This window comes from Emydura macquarii, unplaced genomic scaffold (assembly GCF_026122565.2).
Source record: "Emydura macquarii macquarii isolate MOO-44397 ecotype Brisbane River unplaced genomic scaffold, CSIRO-AGI_Emac_v2 contig_2676, whole genome shotgun sequence".
NCBI classification, from domain to species: Eukaryota; Metazoa; Chordata; order Testudines; family Chelidae; genus Emydura; species Emydura macquarii.
Genome location: NW_027132813.1, coordinates 36,248,071 through 36,267,521, shown reverse-complemented (window position 1 = coordinate 36,267,521; position 19,451 = coordinate 36,248,071). Strand labels below are relative to the sequence as shown.

Genomic DNA, 19,451 nt, shown 5'->3' with positions numbered 1-19,451 from the left:
TTTTACTGTAATTTCTCAGAGCAGACCTGCACTTTGAGGCACAAAATTTAACGAATTGAGCACCGAACCTAAGTAAATCATGGCCCCCCCGCCAAAAAAAAAAGACATGGAACTTTGCTGATTATTAATTTCTGTGTGGAGATAATAAGGTAGAGGAGTAAGGTCTGGTAAGACATTTCTCTCCCTTATTCCCATCCCTGATGTCTTAGATATCCTAAAATAAGATGAATTGCAGTTTAGAGCTATAATCTATTTCAGGCAACTCTTATTCTTGAAAGAATCCACATATATTATCATCAGGATTCTGAACTGGTACCTCAGCCATCGACTCAACTCAACTGTCAGTTACAAAATCTACTTTAGCAAGCTGCACCAAATGATACTACTATCTAATGAAGGCACACTAAATAAAATCTTACCATGCAATGTGTGTGTCTCAAAACTATTAGTGTTCCTGGTTGTCTCATACAGCTGATCTATGAAAGCTGTGGTACTGAAGGGAAACTACAATTTAATATATGCAAATTAGAACCCTATTCAAAGCAGAATACATTTGTATTTTCTTCAAAATGCTTGTATTAAGGGCTGTTAGAAAATTTGACCTATGTAAAAAAGTAGACTGAAGAAGAAACTAAAGTTTTTAAACTTTTTTTTGAAAAGTTACAGTACATACAAAAATGCTCAGAAAATACATACAACTTCATTTACAAAATGTTGAATTAAATATATTACAAGAGAAATTATGTAGTTTAGGATTTTCTTTATGGAAACTTCATTTTTTCCCTGAAACTTCACCATATTTAACTGGGTACACAATATTATGGACAGTTATGTAGTTTGTTTACCTGAAGACTGCAATGGTCATAAGCCAGAGTTCCATAACCATTGTTATTCAAAAGAAAAATATTTTCAGGTGTTTTACTGAAACCAATGCCTGCTTCTGCATGCCTAATCAGTGAAGAAATGTTCTGCAGAACAAGTGGATAGTAATGTCACAACAAGTTTTTCCTAATCTCAATATTTAGCTATATCTTAAGTATTTTGGGTAAATTAAATTTGCTGTTATGGGGGAAATTTGTTTAATTAACCAGTGAAAACTGGAAGCAGTTCTAAGCCTGCTTCAAAACAAGATTTACAAGAATCATAGATTCCATGGTTTAGGACATTCCTACCATTTCAGTATCTTGGCAGATATCCTGAATGGTTGAATTTTTAAATTAACCATTGATTTCTTGGGCCTCCATGGGAGGCAGTCTATATAACTTGCATAGTGCATGGCTAGTGCTAAGTACTGGAAAGCTATTGCCTATGGATGCTGAGCACCAGCGTGACAGATGTACAGAAGAATAGTGTGCCAAACTGGAAAAAAAATGGAAGTCCACAAAATAAAGTATATCTACACCATTAGGAAAGCAGAGACAATACCAAGACTTTCGTACACACTTCTAACCCAGAATGTGGCTCCAGTGACTGAAGTAAACATGTTTACATACATTCAGAAAAATGGTATCACAGGACAATTTTTTTGTATTTTTCAGAACAATTTTTTTCAGCTCGAGACAAAGATTATAACACAAGACTTAAAAAAAGAACAAGGAATGCTGTTGGAATGGTGTTCAAAATGAGAAGTAAATCAGTCAGAAGAAGCAAGTATTTAAAGGCAATTTAAAAAAAAAACAAAAAAAAAAAACTCAAAAGCCATGATTTTGTAGACAGTGGCTAGTCAGCAGGCGATCTTGGAAAAGCTACACAGTAATGGAAGTATCCTACAGCATCTGCAAGTCAAAATGTGGACAAAAATTAAATAACCAGAAAAATTTCTCTAGTTCAGGGACAAACTCCATATTTATGTGAGACAGCAACTCCAGTATAAGAGTTAATAGCATGTGTAAGCCACTAAACAAGTGCATATTATCTTTACCTGAAGAGGCACTGTAGTTAGCGGTTAAGGGTCAATCTGATAGAATGTTTAATGACACGAATGTTATTTGTTGGAACAGGAGAAGATGAATCTGGTAGTTCTTTACTGGCAAGTCTCTAGAATAGAAAAATTGAAACCAAGTGGGAAAGGGGAAATTTTTAAATATGCATAATTTAAACAGAAGTCAGCTAGAAAATGAAACTTTCAGCTATAAACAAAACCTACAGATTAACTCCATGCCCTACCACACTAAATCAAGAGGACTGGAACATGCTGTACCCCCACCATACAGGATTATATGTAAATTCCCTACTAGAAGTTAGGCACTTATGGACAAAGTGTTTGCTTTTCACTGTGACAGCATTTATTCACTAAAATAGTTTACAGGAAGGGGCATTCCCCCTGCACAGACTCTTCCCTCAAGAGTTCAACTGAATTAGACAACCTAGTATCAAGTGGCATGTTGCTGAAGAGTAATATCAGGGGAGTCCAAACTCTGCTGGTTGAGGAAGGGCAAATTAAAAAAGGGTGGGAGGAGGGGATTGAAGTCTTAATATTAAATTTCAGTCTGAATATCTTGATTGGCCTAGCTTTCAGATCGATCAACCTGAAAAATTAGGTTTCAAAATCTGAAGGGCAATTGCTAGAATTTGCTGATGTTTTTGAGCATATCCAGTTTTTGACATCAAAGTCCTGTAAGTGATATGTAGGTTGACTGACAGCTCAGAGCACTCAATGAAGAATGTGATGGAAGCAGAGCATAGATTCTAGTGACACTAAAAGGGCAGCTTGGAAAGAAAGGGGCTGTGTTTAGTTTTTTGAAGTGGTTGTGAAGTTTGAATGCTTGAGATTGTAGGAAACAGATGCTGGTGTGTGCAAATGAAGCGTCTTTCAATCTTTGGCGGGATGCCTAAGCCTTTTTGAGTAAGCATGGCACTTTGGGGCTTCTGTCTGTTGGAGATCTAAAGTGGCTCTCCAAAATACCACTGCACAGTGTGAAAGCTTGAAATCAGTTACCATATGTGGCCACAAGAATTATAGTAAATGAACAAAAGTACTTGACAATCAAATAGCTAGCTAGCTTTGGGTGTAAACACATTTCCTTAATGTATGCAGGAAATAGTCACTAGTTTTGCTTTACCTGTGACCATAAACACTCAGTAGACAATACCTGTGATCTTGAGGTGTCAATAGTTGGGATAGGAATGGATTCCCCTCCTCCAAGGCTATCCTAAAAACCCAGAAGAACATAAGAATTGTGTAATGAATGCATTGTAATTAAGTTCGTTCATATGAAAAGCACAAATGCCAGTTATTGAATAAATGTTGATTAAATGTCTGTTGTACCTATATTTCTAGTTCCTACTAACAAAAAAACAAAAACAAACCACATTTATGAAGCTTTAAAAGCTTCATGATTATTTATGTGGTAGGCATTTTGGGTCATTTTATTCTTCTGTAAAGGAGGGCCTATATAGGTACCGAAGATAAAGATCACAGAGTGTACCTGCTCAGGATAACACTTTTTAGCTAGACTTTTGTTACTATGGACATACCCTTTCCTGCAAAAAGGTTATGGTTAAGTGTGTGAGCCTTTAAAATTGCTCAAAGTTTGAATCCACATAAAAACAGACCATTAATTTGACACGACTATTTGACATACTCACTCAGCTCTTCTATAACAAACTAAATTTAAATCTCTTCTTCAAAAATAAAAATTTTGATTGCCTTTTTTAATGAAAAGGCAGCCCAACCTACAGGCAGAATTTGGGCACTGCTTAAATTAGTTCATGGAGCCTGGATTTGTAACTGCTTTTTTGGTTTGCTGGACATCCTGAAAAAATAAAAATACTTGGTTTGTGTTGAACCAAATTCAGAAGTTTTTGCCAAATTGAAAAAAGTCAGCACAAGCTTTTTAGGTCAATCAATGTTTAATTTGATCCAAAACAAAAATATTTAAATTTCATGGCCCTTTTAAAATAAAAAAAAAAAACAAAATGATTCACAGGATGGCCAGAAGTAGTGGTGGTACCTTCTTTATAACCTTTATCTCACTGGATGCTTTATCTCATAGGATGCTCACCTGGGATGTGGGACACCAGGGTTCAATTCTCTCCCACCCTACTCCCAAACTTGAGTTTTTTACATTGCAGAAGAGTACCCAAACAACCAGACTATAGCATAATCGGGGGGGGGGGGGGGGGGGGGGGGGGGTGTCTCAGTCTCTCCTATTGAAGCTGTTCCACTTTGTATAAAAAATTTGAATAGTAATTGGGCCAGAGAGAGAGAGAGAGACATCCACTATAGCCAGGTGATTAGGGTACTCACCTGGAAAGGGAAGACCCAAGTTCAAGTCCCTGCTCCAATGACTATAAGAGATTGAGACCCCTTCCCATAATATTCCATAGCTCAGTGGTGTCCTGCAACATGGTCCCTTATCAGGGAGGCACCACCACCTGCTATGACAATTTTGTGAATGGTGCCTAAGTTTGAAAAAAAATTGGCTGAAATTATTGGGCAAATTAGTGTCAAAATTCAAATAGTTTAGAGTGGACCAAAACTGATTTTCATCCAGTAAGCTATTGTCAAATATTTCACCTGCTCTAGTTTTGTCTAGAAATAATTCTAATGCTCTGAGAGAACTAAGGTACCATGTTACTCTTTGGCTTCCCAGCAAATAAGTTCTGGGCATGATGTGTGGAGAAACAGGAAAATGGAGAAAGCTTGATAAGGGCTGTAAGTAATACAAAAACAGTGTCCCTGTCTAATTGTGATTAGAACTAAAATTTATTCTTCGTCATGTTATTAAATGGACTGTCTAAGGAATTTCACTTAAAGAGTTAAAAGTAGTCTATTCAGGGTATTTTTTTTTAAATAAGACTAATGCCTCAACTTATTTTTTCCTGTAGATTTTTTCTTATCTTGGATGCTACAGTCTTTGAATGCTGAATCCAGTCCAATCAACTATAATAGGATACATAGAATCAAAGGCATTTATATGGTTAGGGCTTATGAACCAAACTGCACTCAGATGAGTACAACTTTCATTCAAATCAATAGGAGTTGTGAGAGCATATTTGAAGCTTAACTTGGCCTAGCACAAATAGTCCTTACTGTGGAAAGCATTACTGTATGACCACAAAATACAAGCAAGAATTGGATGAGTGGGCCTGTTCTAAGGCCAGGTTGAAATCACCTATTAGTTGAGAATTAAACTTTCAAAAATTTAAACTTTAACAAAATCCCAAAGTTTAGGGTTTTCCAGCTGTTTCTTGCCTTTCCACAAAAATAGAGGTCAAATTAGCACAAGCTTTTTTTTTAAACATTAAAGATATTAATACTTAATTCATTGAGCACTGATCTCAGTTTCCATGAAAATGGAATGGATAAAAAACTTAGTGCTCTGTCAATGTCAGCTCTGATAGCCTTTAGAAGCAGACATTTAACCTGATGGACAGGTTATCTGCAACTGAGGTACTGTACTAAAAATACTACAGGGAAGATTAATTGTAGTAGGAAGACATCCTACAGCCATTTTCTCCAGTGTGTTTCCCCTTTTATAGGTATATCAGAAGGCACATATTTAGTCTGTCAACTGTATAACATTGGAAGAATGAACTCAAGTGTCTACCATTTTAACCCATCTTTTGGGATTTAATTGTTAACATTTTAAAGGAAGATTCTGCAGTTTTCTTGGTCTGCCATTTGTTGCTGCAAATTTCATAGGTTAAAATTCTGTGGAATGTTTGACCTGGTTAGTTCATCAGAGTAGCTGATAAACCTTCTAAACAATCAGTTTCATCTATATTTTGCTGTAGTACTATCAACACCTACACTTACTAGAAGTGGTGGGGCAAGGATTATTTACTTCAGCCAACATTCATAATTAATGCTACCTGCAATATCAGGATTTTCCAACAAGATTTCTCCCATCATTAATTCTATAATCCATTTTTAAGATATGTGACAGGAATTATGAAGTGAACAAGTGTGGGTTTATGCAACTAGACTGCAGAGATGGAATTATTTCCTTACACATCTCTGCTGCTTAGAGCAATGACTTAATTTTTGAAGATGACCAGCAAAACATCTGGCTTGTTTTTTGATCCTTTGATATAGAAAGAGCCCTTTCACACCTTTTTTCCCCCCCATTAAAATTAATGTTTTGCTTAGAAACTTGATTTAAGAACTAGTTAAATGATAGCATCTCAAAAGGTGATGGTGAAAGCTGAGCAACTGAAAGAGGAGATTACTTCTGGTAACTGGAGGTTCTTCAAGATACGTGGTCCTATCTGTATTCCACTGTGGGTTACAGATGGACACCATGTGCCCAGAGCCAAAGAATTTTGAAGTAGAGTCTGGTTCACCTCATGCCTTCATCTGAGGGGATACATGATGGAGTGGACTGATTGCTTCTCCAGTTTTCTCTACTGCAAATCAGATACCCTCTGCTTTGGATCTTAAGGAGGATGGGTAGTACAATATAGATAGGGACCATCACTCAAAAGAAGAAGAGGTTACTTGTAACTGGAGGTTCTTCGAGATGTGTGATCCCTATTGAGTCCCTGTTGTATTCCACTGTGGGTGATTGACAAGTAGTAGTAGGAGGGTGCAAGGATGTAGACAGTAGGGCTGAGGGGAGTACCATTGTCCCAAAGGAGGCATAAGCAGAAGAGTCCTGCACCAGGGCATAATGTCTTGCAAACTTGTGAGTGGAGCCCCATGTGGCCACTTTAAAGACGTCCAAGAGGGGAACCCCGCCTGAAGAGATGGTATAGTTGTTGCTTGTGCTCTGGTGGAATGAGCTTTTATCCCGGGGGGGGGGCAGGATGGGAGGAGAGAAGGTTTGATAGCGATGAGTCGAATGCAGCCAGAGATCCATTTAGAAATTCTCTAGGTGGAGACTTCTGATTTTCTGCAATAGTGACAAATAGTCCCTGGGATTTCTTGATTAGTTTTTTCTGTGCAGGTAAAAAGGGCCAAGGCCTGCTGAACATCAAGGGAGTGGAGTCTTCGTTCCTCCCCTGAAGCATGCGATTTTGGGAAGAACACAGGTAAGTGAATCAATTGGTTAAGGTGAAATTCCAAAACTACTTTAGGGGTGAATGTGGGGTGTAGATGCAAAAAACCTTATCCTCATGGAATACAGTGTATGGAGGATCTGCCATCATCATTCCAAACTCGCCAACCCTTCTAGCTGAGGTGATGACTACAAGGAAAGTGACCTTCATGGAAAGGGGACAGAGCAAGAAGCTAAAGGTTCAAAGGGAGGAATCTTGTGAGTACTGAGAGAACAAGGATTAGGTACCACTGAGGCTTAGGCTTCTGAATAGGCGGGAAGGTTATTAGGCCTTTCCAGAATCTATTGGTCAGTGGATGTGCTGAGACCAGGTTGCCCTGATAAGCTGACTGGTATGCCTTGATTGTCACCACAAGGACCTGATGGAGAAACCAGATCTCTTAAAAAAGAAAGATAGAATGTAGTCCAAGATGAGAAGAATATCTGTAGTTTCTGGGAGAATGCCTCTTCGATGTGAAGAAAAGTGCTTCTATTTAGCTAGGTAACGTTTTCTAATATAGTCCTTTCTACTATTAGAGAGAATGTTTCTTATGGCCATGGAGCATGAACATTCTAATGATGCCCATCCAAACACCAAGCCCTGAGGTGGAGTGGACATGGATCAGGGTGCCTGATCTTGCCATTCCACTGAGTCAGGAGCTCAGGAAATTCTGGGAAGATGATTAGTGGTCAAGATGATGTGTAGAAAATTGGGAAATCAGAACTCTCTGGGCCAGAAGGGGCAGTCAGGATGACCCATGCTCTGTCCTGCTGGATTTTGTGTAGAACTAGTGGCAGGAGCAGTTAAAGAAGGAGAAGCATAGTTAAGCTGGTCTGACTAAGGAAGAAGCAGAGCATCAGCCTGGGAGTAGCAACCAAGGGTGTCTCTGGAGCAATAAGTGGTGCATTTCCTGTTCGCTTGAAAGGTGAACAGATGGCTGGTTGGGGTTCCTCAGAGTGAAAATATTGTACAGTACTGAGTTGTGGTGTTCCCACTCATGGGTGACAAATGTCTGCAGGCACCTTTTGCTTCCCTGGAAGGTAGCTGCCAATAGGGTGATTTGATTGGTGATGCATGAGTTCCAGAGGTTCACTGCTTCTGCACACAGGAAGGTGGATCTCACTCACTCCTCCCTGCTGTTGATGGAGGAAACAGTTGTAACTTTGTCTGACATAAGGACATGGTGAGCATGGATGAACAGAAGAAAGGATGCTCATGCCTTCTGGACTGCTCATGACTCCAGGATGTTGATGAGCATCCTGATTCTTGAGATGTTCAGGTACCTTGTGCTTTGTGGCTGCTCATGTGGGCTCCCCAACCCAATAAGGATAGTGGGGAGAGGAAGGGAGAAAGGGGATGCCCACATACCTGACAAGGATTAGGATTTGTCCACTGTAGCAGGGATGACACTATGGCCAGAACTGTCACCATGAGGTTTATTGAATGGCAACATGGGGAGTACACCAAGTGCTGGTTTAAAGGCAACAAAGATAGAGTTTTGCAAGTGGGGTAACATAGGTGCATGAGGCCATATGAGCTAATAGAGTCAGACATGACTTGACTGGTATTCGAGGCTTGTTTGTGATGTGGGCTATGATATCACTCATGGTCTGGAACTTGTCCCACAGGTACGCTCTTGCCATGATACAATTCAAGGTTGCCCCAATGAAGTCCAAAGATTATGTAGGGGTGAGAACTGATTTTTCCAGTGTTTACACTGACTCCCATTGAGGAGAGGAGGTGTAGCATCATGGAAGTTGATTCATAGGTTTCCCCGTGGGACTTGGTGACAATCCAGTTATCAAGGTAGGGGAAGACAATGAGACAGCACCCCCTGTCAGACGCTGTAACTAAGAATATCTTTGGTAAGACTCTGGGCATGGTTGCTATTCCAAAGGGGTGTACTCTGTACTGAAAATGGATGGAACCCACCATGAATCTGAGGAAGCATCAAGTGGGTGGAATGAATGTCTATGTGAAAGGAAGTGTCCTTCATGTCAAGAGCTGTAAATCACATGCCCTTTATTAAAGATAGAATTCTAGTTGCCAACATGACCAAGCAAAATCTGAGTTTCCAAAAGAAGTGGTTGATATGGTGGGGATAGAGGATTGTCTCCAACCATGCTTCTTTTTGGGTACCAGGAAGTAACTCAAGTAAAACTATCTCCCTTGGTATTGAGGAGGGATGCGTTCTCATTGCAGTAAGAAGTTCATTTCTTGTTTGAGAATACTCTGACAGCGATAACTGCATGGGGGCAGGAAGAGAGTTTGCATCCCTACCTCCTCCAAAACAATCATAGCAAGAGTGGATGATATTCAGCACCCACTTGTCCATTGTTATTACAGCACTCCAAGTGTTGTGTGGGGTCAGGAGATGTCAGGCTTAGTGTTTCACAGCTCTCAAGCTCCCATCAAAACAACATTGAGCCAGGTGCTGATATGGAGATGCAAAGCCTGTTGCAGAGGGTGTAGGGAAGTGGGACTTTTGAACCCTCTGTCTCTTTATGGTGGTTTAATAGGCCTCTGATGGGAAAAAACAGCTGAACCATGTCTAGATGTGACCAATGTACAGTGAAATTTCCTCTCAGAAGCAGGTGGGTCTATCCCTAGCAAGTAGAAGGTACCCCTTGAGTCCTTCAGGGTATGGAGGGGCTCATCTGTTTTCTGTTGAAGTGTGCTTTATCAAGGGGAAGTCTTCAATAGTCTTTTGGACTTTTGTAGGGAACTCTGACTCATGGAGCCATGACTCCCTGTGCATGATGACAGAAGTAGCCATAGCTCTAGAGGAAGTATCAGTGGTATTGACTGCAGATTGGAGAGTAGTCCTGGCTATCAGTTTGCCTTTGTCTATCAGAGCTTGAAAAATCAACTCTGTCCAGCTGTGAAAGGCTGTCAGTAAACTCGGCATAGGTCAGGAAATCCTATTTAGCCATTAGTGCCTGGTAGTTGGCTATCCTGAACTAGAGGCTGGATGATGAGACCACCTTTCTCTGCAGCACATCCAGGTGCTTGTTCTCTATCAACAGGGGTAGTTGAGGATGTTGCTGTTCAGCCCTTTCAGAAGTGGCATGAACCACAGAGTTGGGAGCAGAGTGAGAAGACAAAGATTCTGCTCCGTTGGCTGGCATGCAAGAACACTTCTCTGCCTTTTTTGGGGTAGGCGTGCAGGTGGCAGGTAAGTGCCAAACTGTCCTAAATGGCTCCAGTGTGGTTTCATTAATGGGGAGCTAATTAGTTGGGTTTGGATGCATGGAGGATGTCTAAGAGTTTGTGCTGGGAGTTCTGGATCTTCGAGAGGAATGAAGCTCTCCAGCTACTTTGCTGGAACTGCCTGACATCATTGGGGAGGTGGGGGAGACACGAGTCACCACTTCATCTAAGGATGAAGATGGCAGTCTTTCTGGTTCCAGTGGAACCACCTGCTCCAAAGCGTAATGTTCCTTCTCCTCCTAGGAGGAATCTAGGGGCAGATCTGAGCATCCCCTTAAATCAAATAGACTCTGCATGGGGCTTCTGGTCCCAAGGCTCCTGGTACAGCCAGTAGGAGGGGTCAATAGGTGGGAGCAAAGACCCCAATGGCATGGGGTACCAGAGGCTCCAAGTTAGATGAGGCAGAGGTTGGTCCCAAACTGGCACAGATCTTGTGTGGTGGTGAACACTTAGGGTAGGGGAAGAAAAAAATTCATGGAGTGGTTCAGAATCTCCTGAAGAGAGGTCTTATTCTGGTTCCAATGGCAGTAGAGTCAGTAAAGTTGGAAGGGAGATCAATTCTGTATATGGGACAGGTGACAAACTCCTTCCAACTATCAATTTCCTCAGAGTTGGGTCGGACTGGGGCCTCATGGTCTTTTCAATGAGGTATTTGCAGAGACAAAGTTCTGCCTTTCTTGGATACGGCGCAGAATAATCGGCAATTACTGCACCTCGCCATGATGTGGGCTTCCCCAAGGCAGTAGACAGCGCTGGTGGTTGTTGCTGACAGAGAAGGATCCTGGGCAGGAAAAAGCATTTGATGTGTGGAGTTATGAGCATAGTCCTGTACCTAAACAGGTCGAGTTCCCCTGGGAAACAAATCTATAAAACACTGAATGGTTAAAACGGTTTACAAAATTAGGTAATTCTTATTGTAGGATATAGCCAAAGCTGCGGACACTGAAGGTTCCAACCCAGACCATGCAGCAGTGAAAAGTAACTGGAGAGGTGGTCAGTCTACTCTGCCTTCTGTTCCCTTGGATGGAGGCACAAGGCGCACGAACTAACGGACACTACTTTCAAATTTTCCGGCTCCCAACACATGTTGTGCACACATTATTCCACTGTGGAATACAATAGGGACCATCACTCAAAGTAGAAATTTGGACTTTTTAGTCAAAATTCAATGACTAAAACATTTTGGAGAAAGGCAGGCTTTGGTAAAGATTTCAATACCACCTTTATAATGAAAGGCACTAACCAAGATAGTCAGAAGTTAATGCTGATGTTTCTATGGTTAAAATAAGCCAAACTAAGAAATTTTGGGCCCTCTTTTTAAGTCACTAAGCAACAAATAAAGGACAAGCCTATTTAAAAAAGAATCCTTTTAAATGTTTCATAGAGCTGCAGGTTAGATGCTGTTCCTATGAGACTGTTTAGCCTTCTCTTCCTAGAAGCATCTAATGGTGTGTGTTATAGCAATAGTTTCAAACTTTTTGAGAGCTCAATCAAAGCTTATTATTTAGTCACTGGATTGCTGGAATGAAACTCTGGTGTCAGATTTGAGAAGTATATTCTACATATACAAACTTTGAAAATTTAATCCTAGGCTAATTCTGACAGCTAGATATTTCTTATTACAGGACAGTATTAAAAATGAATTTACGACATTACCTCTTGAAATTTATCTGTACACCTCTCTCTCTCCCTTTGATTCCATATTAAAAGTGTGTTATTACCTTTTCTACATCTTTCAGCCTTTTAGTGCATTCTTCTGAGGAAGGCGAATGAGGTCTTTTAGGTGCAGAATTTGTAGAGTTTATAGTTGAAATTCCATTTAGGAGTGGTTGTCCTTGTACAGGAGGAGGCGTAATAAGTCGAGGAATCACATTTCGTCCTACTACTGTAGGAATGGTGCATCCAGTTGAAGGTAGCACTGCTTTTGTTGTACCTGTAATCTCTGTCTCTGCACAAGGAAAACAGCCTTTAAAATTTAGTTATATAGAGTTAAAGATTACGTTTTCCTCACTATGTTTGGATACATACTTGACCCAATAACTGGAATGGACAATCCTTTAACAGGCACTGATGGCATAGTGATATTCAATGGCTTCTCTCTACTAGTAGAAGCACTGGTTCTCTGAAGTACAGTGTTCCTGTTAAATAAAAATTGTATATGCACTTACACATTTTAGGTTACAAAGCTAATTTATCAGCGGTACAGTTTTTACTAATCTCCTTGCATTATCCACTGGCCTAAGAAAATGCATATATATTGAAGACAGTTGATTTCTGGCACAAGTGCCTTTAAGTTTATGCTGCCATTTATTTATTCATGGTCACTATCCTTCAAAGTTTGTAGGTATGCAAGATTGTACAATTAATCCATATATTTATTTTGCAAGACCACAAGTGTAAACTTAATTTAAAAAAAAAAAAAAAAATCTAAGTAGTACACCTGCAATAGTGATTATATAAAGACTGAAAGAAAGAGCTTCTAAATAAACTTATCCACAATAAAAAGGCAAAGTTATCCTTTGCAAGCCCTTTACATTGCTACAAGGCATACTGGAACAAGCTTACACACTACTAACCTTTCTGTTTCAACCAGAGAGGAGTTGTCCAATTTAGAGATCCTGTTTAGCGAAGAAGGGGAGCTATATCGTGTTCCTATGTCTATGTTCGTGGAACCATCCAAAGAGCTTCCATCCACTGAAACCCTTTTGAATGGAAGTCCACTAATGTTTCGACCAATGTCTGGTATGCTTTGCTGAAAACAAAGTTTACAAGATAGAATTTAAAAACAAAACAAAACATGCACACAAAATTTTATGTGAAGGATCAAAACTATTATACCTTCTTTCTTTTCTGTAAGATTTCAGCAGGCAAATAATAATGCAATTGCTTTTTCTTCACATGAGTTGCTTCAATCTTCATGCCTTCTTTTAGCATATTGATGTTATTTGCCTGCCTATGAACTGTAATAAGCAATTACCCAGTTTAAACCATAATATATGTAGGTTCCAGTTTCTTCAACTTAAGTTATGTTTTTGTAAAATTAGGTTTCTGAACGAAGAAGCTAACAGCAGGCTTTCATTAAGTGTTTTTACACTGAAAATACCGTATTAGAAGGTTGTCAGTAATATGCTGATGCTCATTTAAAACTAAAAACTACAACCGAAGGTTACCAGGAGAATTTCCAAATTCATCCTCAGCTGGCAAAAGAAATGAAGAAACTGTATGCTCGGAAGCCCATTTTACTTTACATTTCATAACCATCCTAGTCCATTTGATGTTTGTAGTCTGTCATCTGTCACCATCCTGTAGTTATTTAAACTTAAAAACCACAGTGGTGGAGCATAGAAGGAATGTAGGGTTTTGGGTGTTTTTTTTTTTTTTTTTTTTTTTTTTTTTTAAAAGACTAATCTGAAATTTAATCCTCTGATTCTCTGGACTGAAAGTTCAGTTAATTTTAGCCTCTACAAACAGTGCTGAGTAATTGATATTTGAATCTAACTTTCAGACCAAATAACTCTGCTGTTTAGATACTTGCATCTAAAAATGCAGACAAAAAGCTTGATGCAGTTATTTAGTTTCACTATCATGACTACTCATAAATTGAGTAGACAGGCAAAGCAGAAATAGAGACAAAAGAAGACTAATGAAATAGTTAAAAAGTTAGGCACATCTTTCTGAGGATGATCCTTGAAAATAATATCTTCAGTTTCCATCCCCTACAAACCTTCTTACTGATTTGAATATTGGGCATCACAATTGTGGAGATTCGGTCTTATGGGTTTACTTATTAGACTTTATATTCTGCATTATTTAACTGATGCATAGCAATTTAAGTTTAAGTTTAAGTTGGTTGTTTAGTAGGCTGCCAAGAGCACGTGGGACACTTGAATTATTTAAAAAGATCTTGGGCTTCCACTGATCTTTCATCCTACTCCACTTAAAGCCATTTAAATCAAATCAATGGGACTAACTCTTAAGGACTTGTCTATGCAACATTTTTGTACCAATTTAATTATGTACTATCAGTATAAAAGTGCTAATATTGGTAAGTTTATGTATAACTTATTTACCAATGTATATTCACCAGTATAACTCCATCCACACTAGTGGGTTGCTCTAAATTTAGCTATATTGGTTTCAAATCAGTATCAAAAAACTGTTTAGATAAGCCCTTAATCTTTTCTACCTCCCCTCCCCACTGCCAGTCTGATCAGGAAAGCCTGTGTCAAGACAGAGCTTGGGTAAGGAAGAAATAAGTTATACCATATGAAGCACATTTCTACTGTGAATGCACTTATACCAATATAGGAGTTGTACGATTAACTATACTTGTTACAGTTAAAGTGGTATAATTTGTTTACACAAGGTCCAACATTTGCCTAAATGGACTTCAAAGAGGCCTCTGGTGATAGTTTGAGTAATGTGTTCGCACACAAAAACAGCTATAAATGCATTGATATGCAATTGTTATAACAGCTTAAATGCAAGAGAAAATACATCAGTGCGCTATTAAAGTTTTAAAGGTTAAAAAGAACTGTTGACAGAGTTGACATTCAAATAAATGCATGTAGTTTTTGCAGCGTACATAAGCATCAGATAGTGTGGAAGCCCACTATGCTAGTTTATTAGACTTAGTCCACTTCTAAGATTTTCAAATGCTTACACATTTGTATGCCAGATTTTGTCAAGCTTCTCAACTGCTTTAGACCTCAAAGACTCTTGCCCCGAGGAACTGTTAGAAGTTACCATATTATCCAAGCACCACTGCTACCTCACTCAACAGAAATTTAACATGAGTTTCCATGTTGAATTTGACTGAACTTTTCAGACCATTGTACCAACAAAATTCTGAGAAACTAAGTCAAAGAGCAACAAGCCAGATTGAGCATTTGATAACACTTCATGTATATGCTGTTTTCATGTTAGTTGGAAGATGACAAACTAAATTAAAAATCTCTGCTTGTTTTTCAGTTAAGGTAGCCTTGGTAATTACATGTAACAACATTAAGTAAAAAAAAATTGTGGGATTAAGTTAACTTTTGCCCTTTAGAACCACAGTGGTTCCAAAACAGCACAAATGAAAGCTAAGGGAAGAGTTGATAACTTGATGATTCAGATGGTCAAGGTAGCTAGTAATAAGGCTGTGTGTTTAATATTAGAAAAACTCTGTACTCAAATCTGGGGAAGAGACAGTAGTCATGCCCTTACCAATGCAGAAGTGTTAATGACAATATATTTTCTGATGTTCAATCTAGTTTTAAGTCTCAGATGGGATTTATTTCAGAACTATAAATAAATAGAAGAATATTGGGTTTTAAGTTCTTGACTGCTACTCTTGACAATTCCTATTACAAATTACATATAGTAAGACTGTTTTGGTCTTAAGTATGGGTTCCCAAACTTCATGCCCCCTTTTTGACCATACATGAGATGCCTTCACAGGCATCTATTTCAAATCACTGGCATCAGCTTTGCTGCCTTTGGCCTAGCAGGTGCATAGTTAACATTGCTAAGCCAGTTGTGCCCACTATGCCAGAGAATAGGTTCATACATGTATTGTGCTGCATGAGTTTTAGCTCTTTCCCCATTACTCATTGTGCTACATGCACAGATTGTGTATTTTAATTTTTACAGGTGGTTCTGATGTTACTGTTTTTTTACTACTAAAAAAAGAAACGATGGATGTAAGTAATGTCACGTTTATAAGACTAGCAGAGCTCTTTAAGGTGAGAGACTGGATGTGGGGAAAGCAGGGATCTCTCTTGACTTTAACAAAGCTTTTGATATGGTCTCCCACAGTATTCTTGCAGCAAGTAGTATGGGTTGGATGAATGAACTGTAAGGTGAAAAGAAAGCTAGCTAGATCATCAGACAACAGGCAACGATCAACGGCTCGATGTCTAGTTGGTAGCCAGTAACAAGTGGAGTACCCCAGGGATCGGTCCTGGTGCCAATTTTGTTCAACATCTTCATTAATGATCTGGTGGATGGAGTGGATTGCACCCCCAGCAAGTTTGCAGATGACACTAAGCGAGGGGGGGAGTGGTAGATATGCTGAAGGTTAGGGATAGGATATAGAGTGACCTAGACAAATTGGAGAATTGGGCCAAAATAAGTCTGATGAGGTTCAACAAGGACAAATGCTGCAGAGTCCTGCACTTACAATGAAAAAAATCCCATGCACTGCTACAGACTAGGGACCAACTGGCTAGGCAGCAGTTCTGCAGAAAAGGATCTGCGGGTTACAGTGTGCCCTTACTGCAAAGGGAGGCTAACGGCATATTGGGCTGCATTAGTAGGAGCATTGCCAGCAGATCGAGGGAAGTGATTATTCCCCTCTATTCAGCACTGGTGAGGCCACATTTGGAGTACTGTGTCCAGTTTTGGGCCCCCCACTACAGGAAGGATGTGGACAAACTGGAGAGAGTCCAGAGAAGGGCAATAAAAACGATTAGGGGGCTGGAGCACATGACATTTGAGGAGAAATGGAGAGAACTGGGCTTGTTTAGTCTGCATAAGAGTGAGGGGGGATTTGATAGCAACCTTCAACTACCTGAAGGAGGGGTTCTAGGGAAGGATGAAACTAGGCTAATCTCAGTGGTGGCAAATGACAGAATAAGGAACAATGTCTCAAGTTGCAATGGGAGAGGCTAGATTGGATATTAGGAAAGACTTTCCTTAGGAGGGTGGTGAAGCACTGGAATGGGTTGGGAGGTGGTGGAATCTCCATCCTTAGAGATTTTTTTAAGGCCCGACTTGAGAAAGCCTTGGCTGGGATGATTTAAGTTGGGGTTGGTCCTGCTTGGAGCAGGGGGTTGGACTAGATAACCTCCTGAGGTGCCTTCCAACCCTGGTCTTTTATGATTCTATGCCTACAGTGCTCCAGCTCAGCAGTTTTCACATTTTTTACATCAACATGTTCCAAATTTGGTTCGTGTATCTGACAAGTAATGCTCTTTCTCACTTATTGTATGGCTACAGCAGGTACACATCTAAGAGATTTATGTTTTGTCCTCAAAATAGGAAGTTTACTATTTTTAAAATTAAACCTCCATATGCTGTGCCCCTAGACCCTCACCTTAACTATCCTGGAGCAGGCACTTTGGTAAGAGTTTGTCTCAGACAATAACTAATGTTGTAAGAGTCAAGTTAAAAGCCATACCAAGATTAAAATGAGGTATATGCTTACCTGTATCCGTGAATGATTGTATATCATATGTTAAGTCAATGTTAACACTTTCTGCATTTTCCATTTTCCTAAAAATTATTCCAAGAAACCACATTGATACATAGTCGCTCCTTTAAAAAAAAAATTCACAGATGTGCATCATTTGTGTGTAAATGTCAGTTCTATTTGGAGTTTCCCAATCTTGCTTTAGGAAGTGGATTAAATAATCTAATCTCCTACATCATTTAGCAGTTCATTAATATTACAGGGTTTCAGATTTAATCTGTACTTTAGTGCTCAAGTGTTTTGATATCCTAGTCAGAGGTACAGCATTTCACTCATTCTTAAAATGTTAAGACATGTTCAGAATGCCTTCTCTTGAAATTACACAGCTGGGAAGCAATGTTTGATTAGCTTGAAATACCTCCACATGCATTCTTGCAAGATCGCTAGAATGACTGAAGACTAGCAGACTTCAATTTAATTTCAACAGTCACTAGATTATCACATTCTTAAACTTTAAAAACAAATATTAAACTTAACTTACTCTTTGTAGTGTTCCTTGTTGCCAGGGAAAGACTGAGGATTAACATGTGCAAGGTTTATAAATTCATTCCTCTCCAAGTTCCCAACAAGTACACGAATTTTAGATTCAACTAGACCAACCCTAATAAAAACAGTTAGGTTAGTGTGGTTTTACTGAATCAGGCACAGTACAGTAGTTTTTACTACCAGTTAGAAATTTAAAAAGCATAAGGCACCAGACCAATCAACACTGTTTAAATTCAGCAACCCAAAGCTGGATCTCAAAATTAATGTTCACTTTAATTTATAACTAGAGGAAGTTCCCAGGAGACACTAAATATTGCTTTACAAGACTGAAACTTGTGACAAGTTCATAATAGCCATTATCCTCTAAAGGAGTTAAAATACAGCCCTTAACATTCTAGCCTATGACACTAAGGGGTTGTAGGATCAAGATGCTAGGTTGCAACTTCCAACATTGGATGGGTTGTAGGTAGGCAGAAAAATCAGTTTGAAGCCAACTATGCTCAGAAAGGTTGCTTTAGTTTGCAGCTTGAGGGCATGGGAGGATTGTTTGAGAACTGCACTACAGATCTTCTTAGCAGGAAAAGTGGAGTTCTTGCTAGAGCCAACTGGAGAAAGGTGGTTCTGTTTTTGGAGTATTTAGACATTCTTTGATTGTGTCAGATTTGGAATAAAAAAAATTGCAGAATTCCCTGTAAAAGAGAAAGCAGAGGTACACTTGGGTTCTGTTGAAGCCTCGCCTGGGTTCCATTAGAACCCTGCCTAAATCAAACCAAAACATTTAGATTTTGTTAAACTGTTTTGTTGGCATTTTCCTAATCAGCTCTAGCTGTAGATCCTAGTGAAAGTATAGGGAGAATGCCTCCTTCTCTAAACCAAGAGGAAAGGCTCTAGGAATGATAAGGGCAGAATAAACCAAGTTATTCTGAAATACACTTAACATTATGTTGAAGACCTGAACAGCTGTTGGTTTTCCTCAGTTTCTTAAATACAGCTAACTTGAAGCCAGTTTTTATATATATATATATATATATATATATATATATATATATATATATATATATATATTTATTTATATTTAAATCTAATTTTCTAATCAATTGCAAAAAAATTACAAAGAATTTTCAGGTGGTATATAGACTCCTAAATCCACCTGAAAATTGTTTGACTAAGAAAATATTTTAAAACTCTTATGGCTGTGTGGAAGACTAAAGGAAGAAAGACTATATACAGAAAGTGATGTCAAAGAGTGATTTCCTTGTTTCTTAGATTATTGCACATATTTTGTTTCAGCCTATATTATGAACTGTAACAATCACGTCAGTCATGCTACAACTAAAAACAGGGAGATTCTTCTGACATGATCCCTAAGTGTATGGTAGCAGCTGTTAGCCGATCATACATGTTTGGCATAATATACACAACAATAGGTATTATGCACACAGTGTTAATATAATATGTATAGGTATTGGGAAGATATATGTTAATTGGATACATTATACTATTCCCACAACACTTTGCAAAGCTGAAGTCAGCTTTGACA

The 19,451-nt window shown here is 39.0% G+C and overlaps 1 protein-coding gene across 5 annotated transcripts in view; it reads right to left on the bottom strand.

Moving 5' to 3' along the window:
* Positions 1–438: 438 nt before the first annotated feature.
* The window catches only part of PAPOLG (poly(A) polymerase gamma), a 57,040-nt gene continuing 38,027 nt past the window's right edge, over positions 439–19,451 (bottom strand). For 3 of the 5 annotated variants that reach the window (XM_067565195.1, XM_067565192.1, XM_067565194.1), the window contains exons 14-22: positions 17,907–18,026; positions 17,381–17,490; positions 13,030–13,151; positions 12,768–12,943; positions 12,220–12,329; positions 11,913–12,139; positions 3,093–3,152; positions 1,922–2,037; positions 439–1,775 (exon numbers count right to left, since the gene is read on the bottom strand). In XM_067565195.1, coding sequence (XP_067421296.1) covers positions 1,939–2,037; positions 3,093–3,152; positions 11,913–12,139; positions 12,220–12,329; positions 12,768–12,943; positions 13,030–13,151; positions 17,381–17,490; positions 17,907–18,026 — 1,024 coding nt within the window. In that variant the 3' untranslated portion in view covers positions 439–1,775; positions 1,922–1,938. Of the gene's footprint in view, positions 1,776–1,921; positions 2,038–3,092; positions 3,153–4,770; positions 4,886–11,912; positions 12,140–12,219; positions 12,330–12,767; positions 12,944–13,029; positions 13,152–17,380; positions 17,491–17,906; positions 18,027–19,451 lie in introns of those variants that run through there. The other 2 variants (XM_067565196.1, XM_067565197.1) reach the window with 2 other exon arrangements.